Source organism: Genypterus blacodes, unplaced genomic scaffold, assembly GCF_046128005.1.
Source record: "Genypterus blacodes isolate CSIRO-AG114 ecotype Tasmania unplaced genomic scaffold, CSIRO-AGI_Gbla_v1 ptg000017l_1, whole genome shotgun sequence".
Classification (NCBI taxonomy): domain Eukaryota; kingdom Metazoa; phylum Chordata; class Actinopteri; order Ophidiiformes; family Ophidiidae; genus Genypterus; species Genypterus blacodes.
The window spans coordinates 2,557,501-2,575,048 of NW_027466831.1; the positions used below are offsets into that span (position 1 = coordinate 2,557,501).

The 17,548-nt window shown below is 40.8% G+C and overlaps 1 protein-coding gene across 1 annotated transcript in view; it reads left to right on the forward strand.

Moving 5' to 3' along the window:
- LOC142991063 (protein phosphatase 1 regulatory subunit 1A-like) overlaps nt 1-17,160 on the forward strand; it is an 18,057-nt gene extending 897 nt beyond the window's left edge. The window contains exons 3-8 of the mRNA XM_076141036.1: nt 7,469-7,529; nt 11,269-11,306; nt 11,440-11,503; nt 12,840-13,022; nt 14,893-15,021; nt 15,637-17,160. Coding sequence (XP_075997151.1) covers nt 7,469-7,529; nt 11,269-11,306; nt 11,440-11,503; nt 12,840-13,022; nt 14,893-15,021; nt 15,637-15,728 — 567 coding nt within the window. The 3' untranslated portion in view covers nt 15,729-17,160. The remainder of the gene's footprint in view (nt 1-7,468; nt 7,530-11,268; nt 11,307-11,439; nt 11,504-12,839; nt 13,023-14,892; nt 15,022-15,636) is intronic.
- Nucleotides 17,161-17,548: the final 388 nt, after the last annotated feature.

Sequence of the window (17,548 nt, forward strand, 5' to 3'; positions counted from 1 at the left end):
TTGCAGCATGGATGCGTCTCCTGAGGTTGGATGTTGTTTTTGGTCTCAGTGTGCTCAGAGTGCAGTCCCAAACGCAGCCAGCAAAAGATACCAGCAAAAGTTGTGTCAGGGGAATGATTAGATGTTAAAAAATAATAATCATCAACAACTATGGAATGATTTCTTTAAAACATATCACATAATACTGTAGTTGCATGGCAGTAACAGAAAAATCTGAAGAGTGACACATCATTCAAACAAGATTGAATATTCTGACACTTTTATTTTTAGTTATTTTAGTGATGAAACCAAAATCACTCCATGAAAATGAAAAAAAGACACTTCAGTGACTGTGAGGGCCCAGTGTGAGTCTGTAGAGAATATTGTGAGCGATTTGCCCCATTTCCTCCTTTTTTTAATATAAATATAACATGAACGGGACATGTCATTTATAATAAATGAGCCACAAGTAAAAGCAGCAAAGATTTATGAGTCTGACTACACTCTGCTCTCTGTCTTGCTCTCTCTGCCTCCGCCGCTCACTCCTTCCCAATGTGACTGTACAGCCCGGAGGGAAAGTAGGTTTTAGGGACCTGCTTTGTGCATGTGCACAGAGTGTGTATGTGTGTATGTGTGTGTGCACGATGGCGGAGCAGAGAGACAGAGAGGGAAGGAGATTGACATTGAGAGACACTGCAGAGTGCTCCAGCTCTTACAAATCTAGATGAATTCCCCCCCTGATGAAGACATTTTGGGAATATGGTTTTGTTATTGCTCAGGGGAAGTTTGAGCTTAGAAGTCGTGAGCTGAATATGAATATGTGTGTGTGAATGATAGAGTGTGGGCATGTACAAGGTTTTGGTAAGTGGATCTGTTGCAGCGGAGACGAATGTAAACAAGACATGCAGGTTTTTCATGGGCAGAATGAGATTATGTTACTACACAATGTCATCTGTATAAAAGGAAATTGCATGTCATGTAAAATGGCTTTCAAAGTGGGAAGGACAGCAGCTTCAGTGCATTTCAAAGGCTTCCTGACGTTAATCTAACTGATTTTACTCTTGAATATCAGATTTTCTCAGAAATAGCAGGGTCTGCTGATGTGCGCCTCAGTCTGATCTGCATCATGCAACATACTGGTGATCTATGTATCTGTATCTATAATGTATTGCATCTCTCACTGTAACATCACTTCCCAGAGAGATTTTAAATCAGCCTGATTGCTCTACATGTAACCTTTCACTATCATAGTCCACTAGTAGCAGATTTATATTTCGTGCTTTACAACACTACAAATCAATGCCATTGATTGAACCTTGAAAATATTTGATCAATAGTAAGACACAAAAAACCGAACTGCAAACACAAGCAAATACAAACAAGAAACTATTGATTATTTGCTTCCTTACTCAAACAGCAGAATGACATTGGCATGGAGCTCAGCGTTGGAGTGTTATTGCCTTTGTGTCTGAATCTCTCTCCCTCTCTTTCTCTCTCTTTGTCTCTCTCTCGGGTGCAATTAGGGTTTTCTCAGAACTCTCTCTCTGTCTTTCTCTGTTTATGTCTGTTTGTCACTGTGTTGGTGTCTTCTGACTACATTTGGCCAGAGGCTTCCAGCCATTCAGCACAAGATCTAAAACTATTTCAGCCTGGAGTTTATCTGCTCTTGTAGAACCACACATAGATCTCCACTTACCTGTGTACCAGTACAAATTCAATTTGTCCTCAACAACTCAGACACTAGAGTGTCCTCAGCTCCTCACCACAATAACCACGGCCATAGCTTGTGGTGCATCTTGCCTCTGAGACTTTACGATTGAAGGATTGTCTTTATATTAATTCTAAGACCAATGAGCTTTCATGGATTTTGAGGTGTGTGTTTGTGCGATAACAGAGAAAGACAACTCAAATGTGTAAGAGACAGCAAAGCGAGAGAGATGAAAAAAACAAGTATTTAGTGTGTGTGTGTGTGTGTGTGTGTGTGTGTGTGTGTATGTGCGGCAGGAGGCCTCACGCATGGTTCAGTGATCCCTGCAGGCTGACACCTCACAGCATGTTAAATCAGCCTCTGAGGAGAACGACATGGCAGCCAAAACAGTCTGAGCTCTGACCCTCACACCAAGAGCACACACACTAACCCTCTTATCCACACACAGCTATCTGTCTCCCTTATCACACAACCCAATGCCTTCCTATGAGTAAAAACTGATTGCACATGACACAGGCCATGAACTGATGATGTTGGCGGATAACATGGAGATAGAAGTTTCTAGGCTTTCTCTTTGCGTTATGACAATATTTTATAAACTTTAATATTTATTTCTCATTAATTAGATTAATTACAGTGTGTCATTTCTCTGTATGTACAATACAAACCAATTTTTGGGGTTGAAGTTGAGCTTGGGTTTGCTTTGTCATGATGTCGACCTGATTAATTATCACAAATTCACTTCATGATATGATAACATATACAATAAGAATACAAATAGAAGGAGCATGCATACAAGCGCAGGTTGGGTGTTCAGACATGTATGTTCCAAGTTTTATTCAGGGATATTAAATAGCACCGTGTACCACAATGTGCTGAGGAAACACATTTTCAAGGCCACTTTGGATTTGCTCTCTGATGAAATCTGCTGTAGCCACGTGGGAGCGTTCTTCCGCTGTGCTGCAGCAGAATACACAACTTTGTTTCTCCGCTTTAATCACTTAAATGCAGCAGTATATCAGTGAAAAGCACCTCCATAGATCTCCCTGATTTAACAAGCTTTCTTTGAGAAGATAAGGGATTTCTATTTTTCTTAGATTAACTTTTCATTAGAGAGTCAAATCCCCAAATTCTGAAGCTGAAAAATCATTAGAGCAATCTGTGTAACTGATGTGTTGTATATTAAGGAAGAATAAATAAGAGGACCTGAAGCGCTTCTCTGCGGTACGCCACACTCTATGCTCTTAAACTCAGACAGAGAGCTGTTAACATGAACCTGAACAACTGCCAAACTATTACTTAGCTATGACGTCTTGGGGGTTTTAACTCTAGTGTGTTTAATTTCATTAAAACTGATGCAATACATAAATCACCGCATAGGTCACGTCAACACTTAAACCGTGTTCTTACTCACATTATAAACAGCACCATTAACGGAGCTAAATGACTTGTCAATTAAATAAGAATTACAGAGCTGTTACCATGCTGTTTGGTGACATCACACAGAGATAATGTTCAAGTTGTCAGTGACCTTCCAGATGAGGAGCATCTGCCAGAGAAAAGTGTTCAAAGATGATGGCAATATATTTCTCATTGTGATGATGAATGCTGGCATTTTGAGGTAATATTCTTTCATTAGAGACATTTGCGGACACCAAGCACAAACCCCAATATTCTCAACTGATGAAAGATGACTGTCCTTCGCTGAGAACACACTGTAACAATTACAGCTTCATAACCCCAGGAAGGCCATATTACAAGAAGAATGTTAGAGAGAAGGAGATAATCCCTGTTATGATACCATGCTTATCTGCTGTGCATTCATGTGAAAATGAAAATATGGGTTTGAGTAATACTTTACTTTGATTTGGGCTATACAAAGAATCTATTAACATTTTTACCACAGTTCATCTGGGACAGTTTGAGAGTTTTTAAGCTCCCAATGAACAATTCAGTTGAAAAAAGTGATCTGATTATTCCTAAATTGTATTCTACGATGAACATCACCTTTGAACTTCTCTTCAGATTACTTCCGCTAAATGTGTCTTTCCCATTGCTTTCCTTTGCAACTGCTTGTAAAGCCATGAATCAGAGAAAGAAAGCGATGAGGCACGTTGTCAAGAATGCAACACAAAAGATTTATAGAAAGTGAGAGGCAGAGGCAGACGCTTGGAAACATGGACAGCAGACGTCAAAGATATGACTTTTCAAGGTCCTGTGAATAATGTCTTCTATTCAGAGTCAACAGAGGGAGCGTAGTTTGAGAATGTCTGTCGGATTTTGAAGGACTCTGTGCGTGTTTCAGCCTGGACAATGACAAGATCCGATTTCCAATTGCCTGATCAAGGATGATGAAATGAAAGACAGAGATTTATCCTCCTTTTTTCCCCATGTTAGTGTTACCAGGGCATGTAAGGGCCACTGATTACGCAACGATATTTGGCTCTAAATCTTTTCTTCTGTTTTCCTTACGGAGTGAATGCTGCCTCAGCCACCTAATTGGGATTTAACAGAACGTTTCAGACAACCTTCTCTTTAACCTTTAGTTCAGCTGCATGGTCTGGCTAAGCATGAATGCCCATTGTCTAATTCTGGACACAGTGTCCCGCCGTAGGTCACAGAAAAACTCTCGGGTTTCATGTCTTGTTCAAAGACAAATGATTATTACTTGGTGAGGTCACAGGGCGAGATTCCCATCTCAAGATTATTTTCAAAATTCATTCATCTCAGTGGGTAACTCACATTTTTATGATTATGATTGTAGGTGTTATGTCTGTAGCCTGAGCTCACCTTTGGTTTATTTATTGAAACCAGCAACAACTTTATTTTGGCAAAAGCAGACAAAATATTATAAATACAACACTCCAAAACCTCATTAAATTCACAGGAGGATTTAACTCAGCTGCTTTTCATCTTGAACAATCTTTTCCATCATGAAGTATTTTGTCAGCTGCCCCCACATAAACAGCAACACCCGGCATGCATGGATTCCACGGCCCACCTTCAAAGACTGTTTGGGTTCTTTGTTGTGAAAAGTGACTGAACTGAATTTTAAAGAGGCTGTGGGTTGAAAAGCGGGCATGGTGGTTTGAGGGGTAAAACGGTTTGTCCTGTGGCAGAAGTGTGTGTGTGACGGAAGGATCAGGGAATTCGCTCTGCTCTCAGCTGAGGAGAATAACAACGACTCAGGGCATAATCACTTCTACACAGCTACGGCCCAGTGTGCATTAGTGTGTGCCGGACGGTGGAATCGCTGCAAAGGCAACACAATACAGACATGAGGCCAAAATAATATTACATGAACTTTTAAAATAATGATTAAGTGAAAGTATTTATGCATCAGTTGTCAAACCTTGAGATCCAATGTAGATAAAGAACACACATAAACACACTCCCTTAAAACAGAATGTGACAGAATCAAACGTAAGCCGAAACGTGAATAATGTGTCTCAGAGAAACAGCTTTAAGTCACTACAATGTGCTTTAAAACACTAACAGAGTTTGCTGACCCGACACCTAGAGGGATTTAGTTCAATAGCCTGAGAGCCAGGACAGCAAAAGATCACCTCCTCACCAAAGCATCACCAGGAGACCTGTTCAGACGACATGAGCACTTTAACACTTGTATGGAATCAGCAGTTCACTGATAGGTTGTTGCATATAGAGCCTTGCTTGCAGTAAGTAGTATTTTAAATTGAATAGAAAGTAGTGGAAATCAATTAAATTAAGCCAGGACAGGAAAGCCTTAGGAGTTGGCGCAGAATTATGGACTAATTTGGCAAAGAGACGGGTTACAAAAGCCAAAGAACAAGAAAATGGATGGATTAATATCTCCAGTTATTTGAAAAATACCAGAGGACGGGCATCCTAATGCACCATCTATTGTCGGTTAAAGTCCTCGGCAGTTGCGTTTACGTCAACTTATGACAACTGTGTTGCCGGAATTCAATAAGGAAAAACAACAAACTGCCGAGTGCAGTTAGACAGAATGTGGCGGTGACACGAGCAGGTGGGACAGAATAGTGAACGCTCACCGCAGGATATGAGGTCAGCAGTTTTCCTATGAGTGTCCCTGGCAGTAACACATCTCAGCCTGCTCTTAAAGGAGCACAGAGAAAAGAGGCATCGCTCAATGCCTCGGCTCATTCACACAGCCTCTTCAAACGTGAATACCCAATTAGCCTTTGCTACGGAGCTTCTTTACAAGCACACACCATCTCAACAGTTACATCTCTACATCTTGAAATTATAATGAATGTGAACCAATTTAGTTGTCTGGCATATTCCATCATATGTTGCAATTGCAAATCAGTATCAGGCTGCATGCTTGTACAGGGGATCTGCATGTGATGTGCCGGCGTGTTCGATCAAATGTAGTATTAATTTAGCAGGTTTTTTCTGAAATGAGGGGGAGCACACAGAGCAATAATGAAATGTGAGGATTTTGGGCTTCTAACTAATGACACGGTGGTGATGTTTGCCACAAGATCAATCAGAGTGGCCAGGAGATGATGAGGAAGGAAGGCAAACACAATTACATAGTTGAAGGTTTTATTAAAACCAAAGTTAAAATGACTCTTCGGTTTAAGGGCTCACAGGCTTGATTCAAGTGGGACCTGTGTCGAAATATGTGGAAAGGGAATTGTGACTCACAGGTGCTGAGAGAAAAGACGGCTCAGCGAAAAAGGCAGCATTTAAAATGGCGAAACAATAAATGTGTATTTTGGACCCAACAACTCATTTCCTGAACTAGATAGGCTGACTTGACTAAACTACGGTGCTTTTCTAAATGCACAGGCAGCAGTAAGAAAGATGCATGGGTGACTGAAGCTCTCCGGTGTTAGTCAGCAACACTGTCAGCTGTGTGTGAGAAGCGTATTTGTGTGTGTTGGAAGGTGTGTGTGTGTGTGTGTCAATAATTTACTGTGCATTTGCGTTCCTATACCACAGACTTTAGGTTTATGGAGCAATTAAATGGAAATGTAATCACCTGATCCTGCAGGCAAATGAGGATTGATCACATCGCTTTGCCTGGATCGCTTCTTACTGGAATTTATCAAAACAAGAAAGAGTGAAATCACCATCTGCATGTGTAGAAAAGCTCTGCACAGTTTAATTACCTGTTTATCTGCCAAGACGGTGGAGAAAAATTAATACTTGGCGTAAAGTTATGTTATTATTGGCTGTTATGTTTATGGTTTCTTCACCTGTTTGGATCAGAGTTCAGAGCTCAGGTTGTGCAGTGAGCTGTGTTTGTGATGATGTCTTTGTCTGTTACATACAAAACATATACATATAAAATACATTAAAATAAAGGGAATTAAATACCTACTACTTTTACTGTACTGTTGCAACTCCAGATCTCTGTGCACAATTTGAACTGTTAACTCAAATATGAACAAGCTCACTGAAATTTGCATCTACTTTTACTTTATTGTGGCAGAACATTCTACACGTCAGTATAACAGCCAGAGGCAAGCAGTTGATGGTGGCTTATCTGCTGATATGTGGGGTTACCACAGGTTACTACAGGTTGGGAGAGGATGACATCATACAGCCTCTTCTTTCATCTGCTTAGAGACAAAGAAAGGGGATGCCAAATTCAAAGAAACCAATTCAGCCTGTTCGAGGTTGAAGTGTAGGTTTGAGATCAGTCACAAATACAAGATAATACAAATACAATATAAGGTATTTTTTATCAATTAATTATGCAATTTTCGGTTCTGTCAAATGATTAATCGCTCAAATGACAAATACAATGTTCTGTATTTGTTGTTTTAGATCAGAAGACGAAGACCAACACCTGCTACTTTAGTGGCATCCAGTGATCAATCATCACCTGGTAAGGACCTCTTTCTGTGAATGTGTGTGTGTGTGTGTATGTGTTTGTGTGGAATCAAATATTCCAAAATGATTCTTCCTATAGCATTAGAGCTGCTAAAAACAGTCCAGTTTGTCTGCTCTCATGGGATGCGATGATCAAACATAACAGCCTTCCTCCAGAGAGTTCTCCTCTTCTATGAGTCACACATTGGCTGCATGCACCCCGCCCCGCCCTGCTCCTGTGAGTGTGCAGTATCACTCACTACGGAATTAAGACAAAGGGCGGAGTGTATTCTTTCTGCTGGAGAGAAAGGAGGAGGTGGTTTCCTTTTATATTGCATAGTGTCATTCAAGATACCTACAGAGACTTCATGCCTTCATTGGAAGCTTTGCAATTTTTCCAATTAGATCTGATTCAAAAGTCGACTCTCTGTCTCTGTTCCCCCTGTGCTTCTTTCTTTGTTCTTAGTTGCAGAGTTGAGTGTCAAGCATATGCTGCTCTTCACTCTTGTTTTTGCATGTGTGTGTGTGTGTGCATGCCCCTGAATGTGTGTGTCAGTTTAATTGGCAAAGTGGCATGAAGTATCTCAGCGTAGCACTTGATCTCTGAATCAAAGTGCAGCGAGAAGCCTCAACAAGCCTCCCCAGTGTACCAGAGAGGCGAAAGAAGACAACAATAAGAAAAAGAAAAGAAAAAGAAGAGATGACTTGAGTGTTGAAGGAATAGTTTGTGAAGTGAATAAATGGAGACTATAGAAGACTGTGAGAGTTAGAAAATGGAGAGACAGAGACAGAGGAAGTAAAAGATCTCAGGTGAAAGGCAGGGCTGTGTCAGGCCATGTTTGGGCTTAAGAGAGGTGAAAAATAAATTCTGATACCGTCGCAAAATTAGAGAAACTGACGCAGCAAACGCCAGAGAAAAATACACCAAATCAGGCATAAGAGGAGACCGATAGATATGATGATGAGGAAGAGAAGCTGCACGTGCGCAGGGCTGGTGTGCCCCCACATCAGAGAACAGAGCTCTGCATTATTTAATGCTCTGCAGATTGCTTTGCCATGAGCACTGTGCACCCCAATAGAGCATCAGAGGAACAACCGCTGATACATAAGCATCCAACATGCAGACTGTGGGCAAAATAATGAACATGCGTAAATTAAGAAGGTGACTGCATCTCCTCTTCAGACTAAGCTTGGATTTAATATACATGAAATTCAGATGATATTTACCTGTTTTAACTCTTATGTTGGCTCTATGAGATTAACCAGAAGCACATCAGGATGCGTAGTAAAGTCAGGCTGCCAGATAATCACATAACCACAGAGAATGACCAGCATGCGGTGTACTGAGCTAACGTCTTTCATCCTCACAAGCACCAACAGCGACTCTTGTCTATATCAGATTTCTGTGCCGCAACCTGAAACGCACTGTTTTGCGTGTTAGAGGTTTATTTTCCCCTCCAGTCGCACAGTCAGGATAATGCTTTACAGTGGAATGTTGCACATTGCAGGATAAGCTCTGTGCCTCCGTTAACCTTGGCAAAATATTGTGATATTATGAGTTATTATGAATGATTCAGAGACCAATAACCTCCATTCTTAGCATTTATGACAAGTGTGAACAGAAATCTAATCTATGTTTGGAATACTCGTACCTTCCGTTCATCTGATTTCCTATTCTGAAACAAAAAACAGAATATGAAAAACGGTGCAGTTTCATTTCTGAAGCAAAAGTGTAAAACAAAAAACAGAAAATGAGAAGGAAAATATAGAAATGACCTCGAAAACCCAGCTGCAGCAGACAGCTAAATTAAGAACTTTTGGCTGAATACAATGCGGGCAGAAGGGGCAGAATGGCTGAGGATTTTTGAGCGGTTATCTAGGGGATTGGAAGATTCTTGGTTCAATTCTGGGTTCCTCCTGTTGAAGTGTTGTTGAGCAAGACACTGAGCCCCCGCATGGTAGGTGGCTTGCATGGTATGCCCCTGTCATCAGAGTATGAATGGGCGAATGTGAGGTCATTGTAAAGCGCGTATACAAGCACAGATCCCATTTGTTCTCATTTGGCCCAGAGACAGACAGACAGGCAGCTGGGAGTTGCAGTGACAGACTTGTCGGCTGGATTTGTCTTTTCTCTAGAAACACAGATGGGCCTAATGCACAAACATTTGAAGTTCAAGTTTTGTTCAAGCTTTATTATATGAACAATAGTCCCTATTACTGTAATTTTCATTTACTTACTACAATCATTTCAACTGCTTATGCCATTGTAAAACAATGAAGAGATATTTGCTTATCCAAAGGCTTTAAATTCCAGGGGAATTTGACAGATTGTATGTTTTAACATACTGTACCAACATTACAAATTATAACACAAAAACAGAGATTGCAGCTGTTAAATATAATATTCTTTCAGTCCATCTGTGGTGCAGAAACATAAAATATACAGTTAATACGTTTGATTAGCATCTGTGAATATATTCCCGTTTAGAGAACGCCAACGCATCTCTGATTTAATTGCATCAGCTACTTTAATCAGCACAGGTGTTAAACGTACAAAAAATGCAATAATTATACTTTTAAAATTGCATCTATCAATGGAAGTAAGTTGTTTTCTTTTGATATGTATTTTGAAATCTATGAAAATATGCTGCACCCTGTCTATTGTATAAAGTTGTGCGGTCCTGTACCCAAACTCTTGCAGCGGCAAAAAATAAGGTTTAGTTGTGTAAAACTGTGTAAATCCTCAAAGATGAAGATGAAACAAAATCCAAAGGTTTTTGTATCAGGTTTCATGCCCCAATGGGTTTGCATTCGGTGCAGAGAAAGTGTTGAATAAAGAAGCCAGCACATCCCTGGCATTTTGAAGAGCCTTGTGCATGCTTATAAGCAGGAATGACGTGCACACACACACACACACTGACACAAGCATACACACTCATACACAGTGCTGGTGCCTTGGGATGTATAGGTTGCCAAGCAACAAGGTGGTGTCCTAGAAAAAAAAGTTCTGAGGCTGCAAACAGAGTTGTGAGCGGGTTCAACACAGAATATTGATCACGGTTAATGGCTTCACTGTACACCCATCGACTGGTCTTTATCTATTTTAGCCTCTTATAGTGACCACAGGATCACGTTTCACTCACTCTTATTCAATATAAATGATATACCATCTTGCTTCCCATCTGGACACATGTTCGCTTCAAGTCTACATTGATTGTGAATATTATAGTGCTATAATAGAAGTGTGTGAACCGGTCAACAGCACAAAAAATGTATTAGTATAGCATGTATTAGTTTTGGGCCTTTCTTGATCTCATAAGTGAACTTAGGAGAATTAAACAGCATGTTAGTCGGCTTAAATATAGCTTTAATATAAAAAATATAAAATCCACCCCCCATGTGAAAAAGTGAAAAAGGGGGAAAAGTAAACACTGCTTGTGTGTAGACAGTCAGATAACCATCTGTGTAGGGGTCACCTTGTGTGTTTGGATAGAGAGCCCACCCACAGCAGCAGCCCTACAACATACTGAAGAGATCAACTCTCTTTTCTACAACTAATGTTCTCACTGCACTTGTGTGTGTTTGTGTTTATGTCTGCAGGTTGGGTGGCAGGACTCGTGTGTCACATTTTGCTTCTCTATACTGTCTTTACTTTGTTTGTCAGTATTCCTTTATACCCAAGCAATAATAAGAGGGCACTTTAGTTGCCTCCAAACAACATCTAACTCCTAATATCCTCATGTATCTCCTTTCAGAAATAGATGAAGATCGTCTCCCGAACCAGTTGTATAAGGTAATTATGCTTTGTAATTGTATGATCTGATTTACGATTGGTCGCCGGAAGCCACTTTTAACAGAATTATGAGAATCCTTTAGAAGATTATGTGGATGAGTTGTCTCCACTGACTTGTGTTAACGTTTTGCAGGCAGCCTTGTTGAACTCCCCTCGGCAACGGAGAAAAGGTCAAAAAGGGACACCGACAATGAAAGGTACATTGTCATTTATGCGCTGTCATAAAACATGCTGTAATATTGTCATTTGTGTGCGTCACATGCTGTTGTTACAGCCCATAAAGCAACAACAACTCTATCTTTGCTGCAATCTATGAGGCACACGCTCGTTTCGTTCCATTTTATGACCAATGACTCCTTCTGCTGCTGAACTCTTGTGAACTAATGCACCATACATGTTGAATGGTCCTCTGTGTTTACAGTCCTTGTACATGTGAAAGAACCCCTGCTGTGACTTTTACTAGACTATAAAAGATCCCTGGGAGTTCCTTTCTGACCATTTGAAGTGACATTGTGACAATCCCAAAGTGCCCTTTAAAAATTTTTGCTTGTGTCCTATTTCAAATTTGAACTGAATCCAGGACAAAACACAGCATCGACTGAATCCCCACTTCTCCTTTCTCCCATTTACAGCCACACTGCTTCGATCTTGCACTTGCTTCCATTTGCTCTTGCACTTTACTACTTTTACTTGAAAATTGTTGTTGCTACACCACCAATCGATAGTTGCTATAGTGCTGAGACATCATGTAAATACATTCACAACAATTCATAGCATTGTATAGCATCGTTCCATATTGCTCCCTAAAGAAAGCAGGGTTTAATGCCTTAACATAACCAACACAACACACACAATCATACATTTCAAAATCAAACCTGCAAAGGGCTATTTTTTATTTGCCAATTTCTAATTTTCAGAGTACGGACAAGCATAATTCCCAACATGAAAATTGAAGCAAAGGAACAATACAGAGGTGTTAAGTGAAAACTATTGCTCCAGCGTGGTTAGTCTCCAATTTCTCTTTAAATAGTGCAGTGTTATGAGTCACTGCTAAGGGAAAACCAAGCAATAATAAGAGGGCACTTTAGTTGCCCCCAAACACAGGGATTAGGAGTAATAAACACATGAAGTATGAAGAATGGGATTACACTGATATGTCTTTACTCGCTTCCTTACAGGAAGCAGAGCTGGCTCTTATTGAAAGGTTTTTTCTGTATAAAAAAAAGTTTAACCCTACAATAATTGCTGGATCTGTCCTCGCATCTCCACCTACACCGATGATGTAGCCCTCTATCTGTCTTCACATTGTACTGCTCACGCCCCTGCTTTCTTTTCATTCTTCTCTCTCAATCTGCTTCCATCTGCCCAACACGTCTCTACGTTTTACATTCCTCCCACTTCAACTCCAATATTTCTTCCAATCCACTCTTTCACTGCTGTCCACTTCACTATGATTCAACGATGCGATTCCATTTCCTTTCATCTATTCACCTTTCAAAACCTTTCATGCGTTCTCTGTCTTCCTCTGGTCAGAGCTGGAGTTCCTGGTGCAGCACCACCTGTACAGGCAGCAGCAGGGAGGAGGGGACGAGTGCTCCTCCGAGAGCTGTCTGTCAGACCGGCCAAGCCCCGAATCTGTTCCCGCTGAGGAGGAGCTCCCACATGACGATGAGGCCACGGCAGAGGCCTTTGAGAAACTGCGCTGCCAAATGGAGGGTATGGCCATTAAAACCTTTGTTAAAAGAGATTAATGAAGAGCAAATGTTGGGTAAACAAGAAAAAGGTGGAAGGGAAACAGACACAGCTGGCTGCCCGCAGGTTATTTGCATGTTTGCAGCATCTGTGCAAGGCAGCAACACAAACTGGTACACCTTTCTAATAAAGGGTTTACAACATTCAGCCAATGGGTTAGAAATGTTGATTAGACAATTCTGGACCTGATAGGTCAGATGAGTCAGATCTGTTGGTTTACAAAAACACTGAAACTATCCAACTGTTGACTTATTACCGACATGAAACAATTAGTTTTTTCAGTTTCCATTAACTGTAACCATCAAGACTTTAAATAACGTTTGAATGTGCAAAACGGAGAGCACTTCACTATCAAACTACTTTGACAAAGGAGGGATTAAGGTTTTTCTTAAATCCTTTGGGTTCTTGCAGAATTCCTTTAGATTCTCAGTCCTTTTCCTTATATTTCCTTATTTTCTCATACAGTCTGGAAAATATATATGTGGGTTTAATCGTTGGAACTGGCAATGTGTCCCTCCACCCAGTGTCAGCTTGGAATAGACAAATCTGTATAAAAGAATGAATAAATGGATAAAGGAGAGAAGGATGCCTGCCAAGAATGAGATTACTGCCACAGGAGGGGTGTGAAATGAGGGGAATGCAGACAGAGGCGGGAGGAAAAGGGAAAGGGTGGCTAGAAGAGGATATGGGGCGCTAAGGAGAGCGGAGGATGTGAGATGGATAAGCAGGGCTCTGGTTTGGCCTTTAAAAAATAGATGATGCAGCACCAAGGGAAGAGAGCAGAGGGAAGGCTCTGGAGAGATGGGAAGATGCCCAATATCGTGTAGAAATAAGGAATGAAGCCACATATGGCCACATAGTGATAAAAACTTAGAAGGGAAATGTGTAAAGTTACAGGAGACGGAGCAAAGGGCTGAAAATGAGAAGTGAAATAATTGGAGGAAAAGCAAAACGATATGGAGGAGGCATGGGAATGGCTGGAGGAGGCGTAAATGGATGTGAAATATAGGGGTGAGAGAACAGGGACACACACACACTCACACACACACACGCACACGCACACACACACACACACACACACACACACACACACACACACACACACACACACACACACACACACACACACACACACACACACACACACACACAAAGAAAAGACACTTACATGGTCACAGTGCCACCTTGGCAGACACTATGTCCTTTCCTTGCCAAACTCTTTATAGCCAGTGACAAAAGACAGATTCAGCTCCTCAGCTTGGGCCAAATAGTCCAGGTGAAAAGATGGTCACACTACAGCACATATTGTATACACTTACTCACTAATTGCCCGGGACAGGATAATGTTTCCAGCAATATCCCTCACAATTTATTTTGATTTTAATTCACTCAAACACAGATGGCCATAGTGGCTGAGCGGATGGAAGAGGAAAAACAAGCTTCAAGGTTGGCCGACGATGTTGTTGTTTTTGTGATTTGCTCAGTTTATAGATGCAGCAAATAACATTTGCAGACGTGATGGAAAGAGCAAACGGCAGACAGGAGAGAGGGAAACTAATCGATTACCATTAACACCTGTGCAGTGGAGTGTGACTTCACTTAAACCTCAGCCTTTTGAATCCCCTCAGCATGTGTAAATAACTTAGAACTAGAAATGTCAGGAGCGATCGATCGATAAGACAAGGAGTGCTGGTTTAGTGCACTGATGTGGTAACAGAACAAACCGTATAGAGCTTTTTATTCACATGGCTGCATGGGGTTTGCATTTCCTTCCTCTTTTATCTTCCATCTCTCCACCTTCTTCCCTCTCTCCCTCTCTATCACCCCCCAACAGAGTTCTCTAGGGAGAGTCTATTAGAAGCTCCGGGCGAACTGCGGTGCCCCCTCTCCAAGGAAAAAGTGGATTGTCCCAGCGTTGCCAGTGTAGCAGATTGCTCGTCGCAACAAAACAATGCACCAGCAGGTACAGGGATCCTCTGTACACAAGAATCCTTCCATCCGACCCCTCCCCCCCTGTTTGTTTATGCATGTTAAATAGTTCACTAAGCTTGCTGTCATGTAATCATGGCTCATCAGCAAACATCTGTGAGGAGGCTTTGATCCACACTTCACAGAGCACTGGAAGGACGCCACATATGAAAGTGGAAAGACTGGGGATGAGGTGGAGTGTGAGTGGGCCGTGGGAGGTCAGTGGGTGAAGGTGTGAGGTCAGTGGGTGAAGGAGACACATGACACTGAGGGCTACATCTCTAAAACATGTGCATCATATCACAAGAGACACTGGAAACCTTCAGAACACTCCCACGTCCTTTTCCCCCAAGCCTAATGGATGCATAGGCTTAAACATCATGAACTTGGTGTGTGTGAGCATTGTTAGGGAATTACAGAAATGTTTATGTTACAGCCCATTAGAATACATATAAAGTATAATATTTGGAATAACATGTTTGTGTTACATACAGTGATACGAATATAGATTTTGAGTTTTGAAAGAAAATCTGTTGCTATGATGTCTTTTTAAAATCGTCCCATCTCTTCTCTTTCTCCCATCTTTTATGTCTCTGTCTGTTTTGTGCAGATACAAAAGCAGCAGCAGCAGCAGCAGCATCCAGTGTGAGTCAGCTGGCAGAGGAGAAGACAAAGAAATCCAGCGTGGAGAAAGAGAAATAGACACAGCCTTCTGTACCAACAAGATGCTGCTCTGTCTGTTCACAACACAATGACAGAAGATTGTGTCCACTTTAGAATCAGGGAATCTAGGTTCCTCTACAGTCAGGCCTTAGTTACCACCTTGACAACAAGACAAAAAGGTTTCTACACAAACCCTCATTAAGACGTGTTTTTTTGTGTTATCTATTAATTCCCTGAGCGAAATTTAACACGGCTGCGTATGAACCAGATTCTGACTTGCAATGTCACTACACAATCATAAATATGCCACAACACAAGCTGAATGTCCCTGTAAGTGTTCAAAGGCAACATATCTGACAGCCTGTTATTCATTAAATATGTGCCATTGATTCTGCGTTTAAAGTTCAATCTCAAAGCAATACAACTCCACCGTAATATGCACCTTCATCTGGAAAGTATCAATCACTTTGAGATCAAATGCCTCAATTTATTCAGCACTAGTCAAAGACAGTAAATAAAGCAGTGGACAGCATGTGTGGCCTGATTGATGGCTTCATTTATGCTACACCACTGGATGCTCAAATTGTGCTAGATGGAAGATTGTTGGTCCTGTTGTAAATCAAACACGTTTTCTCTCTCAGCACAGAGAGCAGTGAGGATGCAATTGCCCTAAAATGTCACCCAGTTATCACATCTGGTTTATACGCTGGTAAACTGACCCACTTGTCGATGCACCCTGTTAGTATTTACGGATTCCAAACAAACAAGGAAGGTGCCATCACCCATGAGCATTTTTAACATTCTAATGCTTTTAGGGATCATTTATTTGCTATTTTGTTAGAATACTAATACAAACAGGGAACATGCAGGGAATTAAAACTTTCACAATGTAATACTAGACACAAAGTTGAATCATTGCACTCTATTTTCTATTCAAGATCAATGACCCATATGGCATTAACATGTAGAATATATGACAATCCCTTGAAAACGTTCACAGTACACTTGACTTGCCTGAAAGAAATACAGTATCTTTCACCAGATTACAAGATTTATCACTAACTTTACTTCACTTTCCAGCTGCCAACAACGACCACAATGTCCAATAATAAACAAAAAAGCATTCCTGTAAAGATGTTTCTTTTTCTTCTGCAATGTATTTAAGGATTATGTAACATTTCTTCAGTTTTGAATGGTAATAGTGTATTGTACATGAATTAAATTTGGAGAGTTTTGTTTCAATCATACTTGATGATTGTATCTGTAATCTAAATTTGTTTGATATAATAAAATGTTTAAATTGGTGATTGAGTGTCATTCTTTCACTGAAATCCAAAGCACATTATAGGAACTTTGTCCCAGTCTACTGTTGGCATCATTCTTGGAAGATGGAACAAAAGTTCCTTGTACATTTGAAAATCTAGAGCAGTACAACTTTGCCCCATTAATGTGTTTAGAGATGCACCTTCTACGTTATTTGTGTTCCCAAACAAGATGGGAAAGTCCCCAGCTGCAGCCAAAGACAATATTTCCCAGTTAAAATTGCAGTGCTCATCATCAGTCATCTGTTTTGTTCAGTTTGACTTTGACTGGATCCTAAAAATAGGCACTCTGCTAATAAATAATTCATTGGATTTGGAGCTGTGGGCATAAAAACACATATATTTTTCATAAATGTGAATAGTTTTCACAAATACTCCTGTATTTCATTATACTGTAACAACATGGCCCAGGTGGGACGTTTGGAGATGGTTTCAGTTGCCCGTTAAGGTAACCTGATTGCTTTTTCCAGCAGGGCTGTAAATTTTGCAGTGGAAAGCGCCTCGCTCTGGGAGGATGAGCTGTTGAATCCCTTGAGA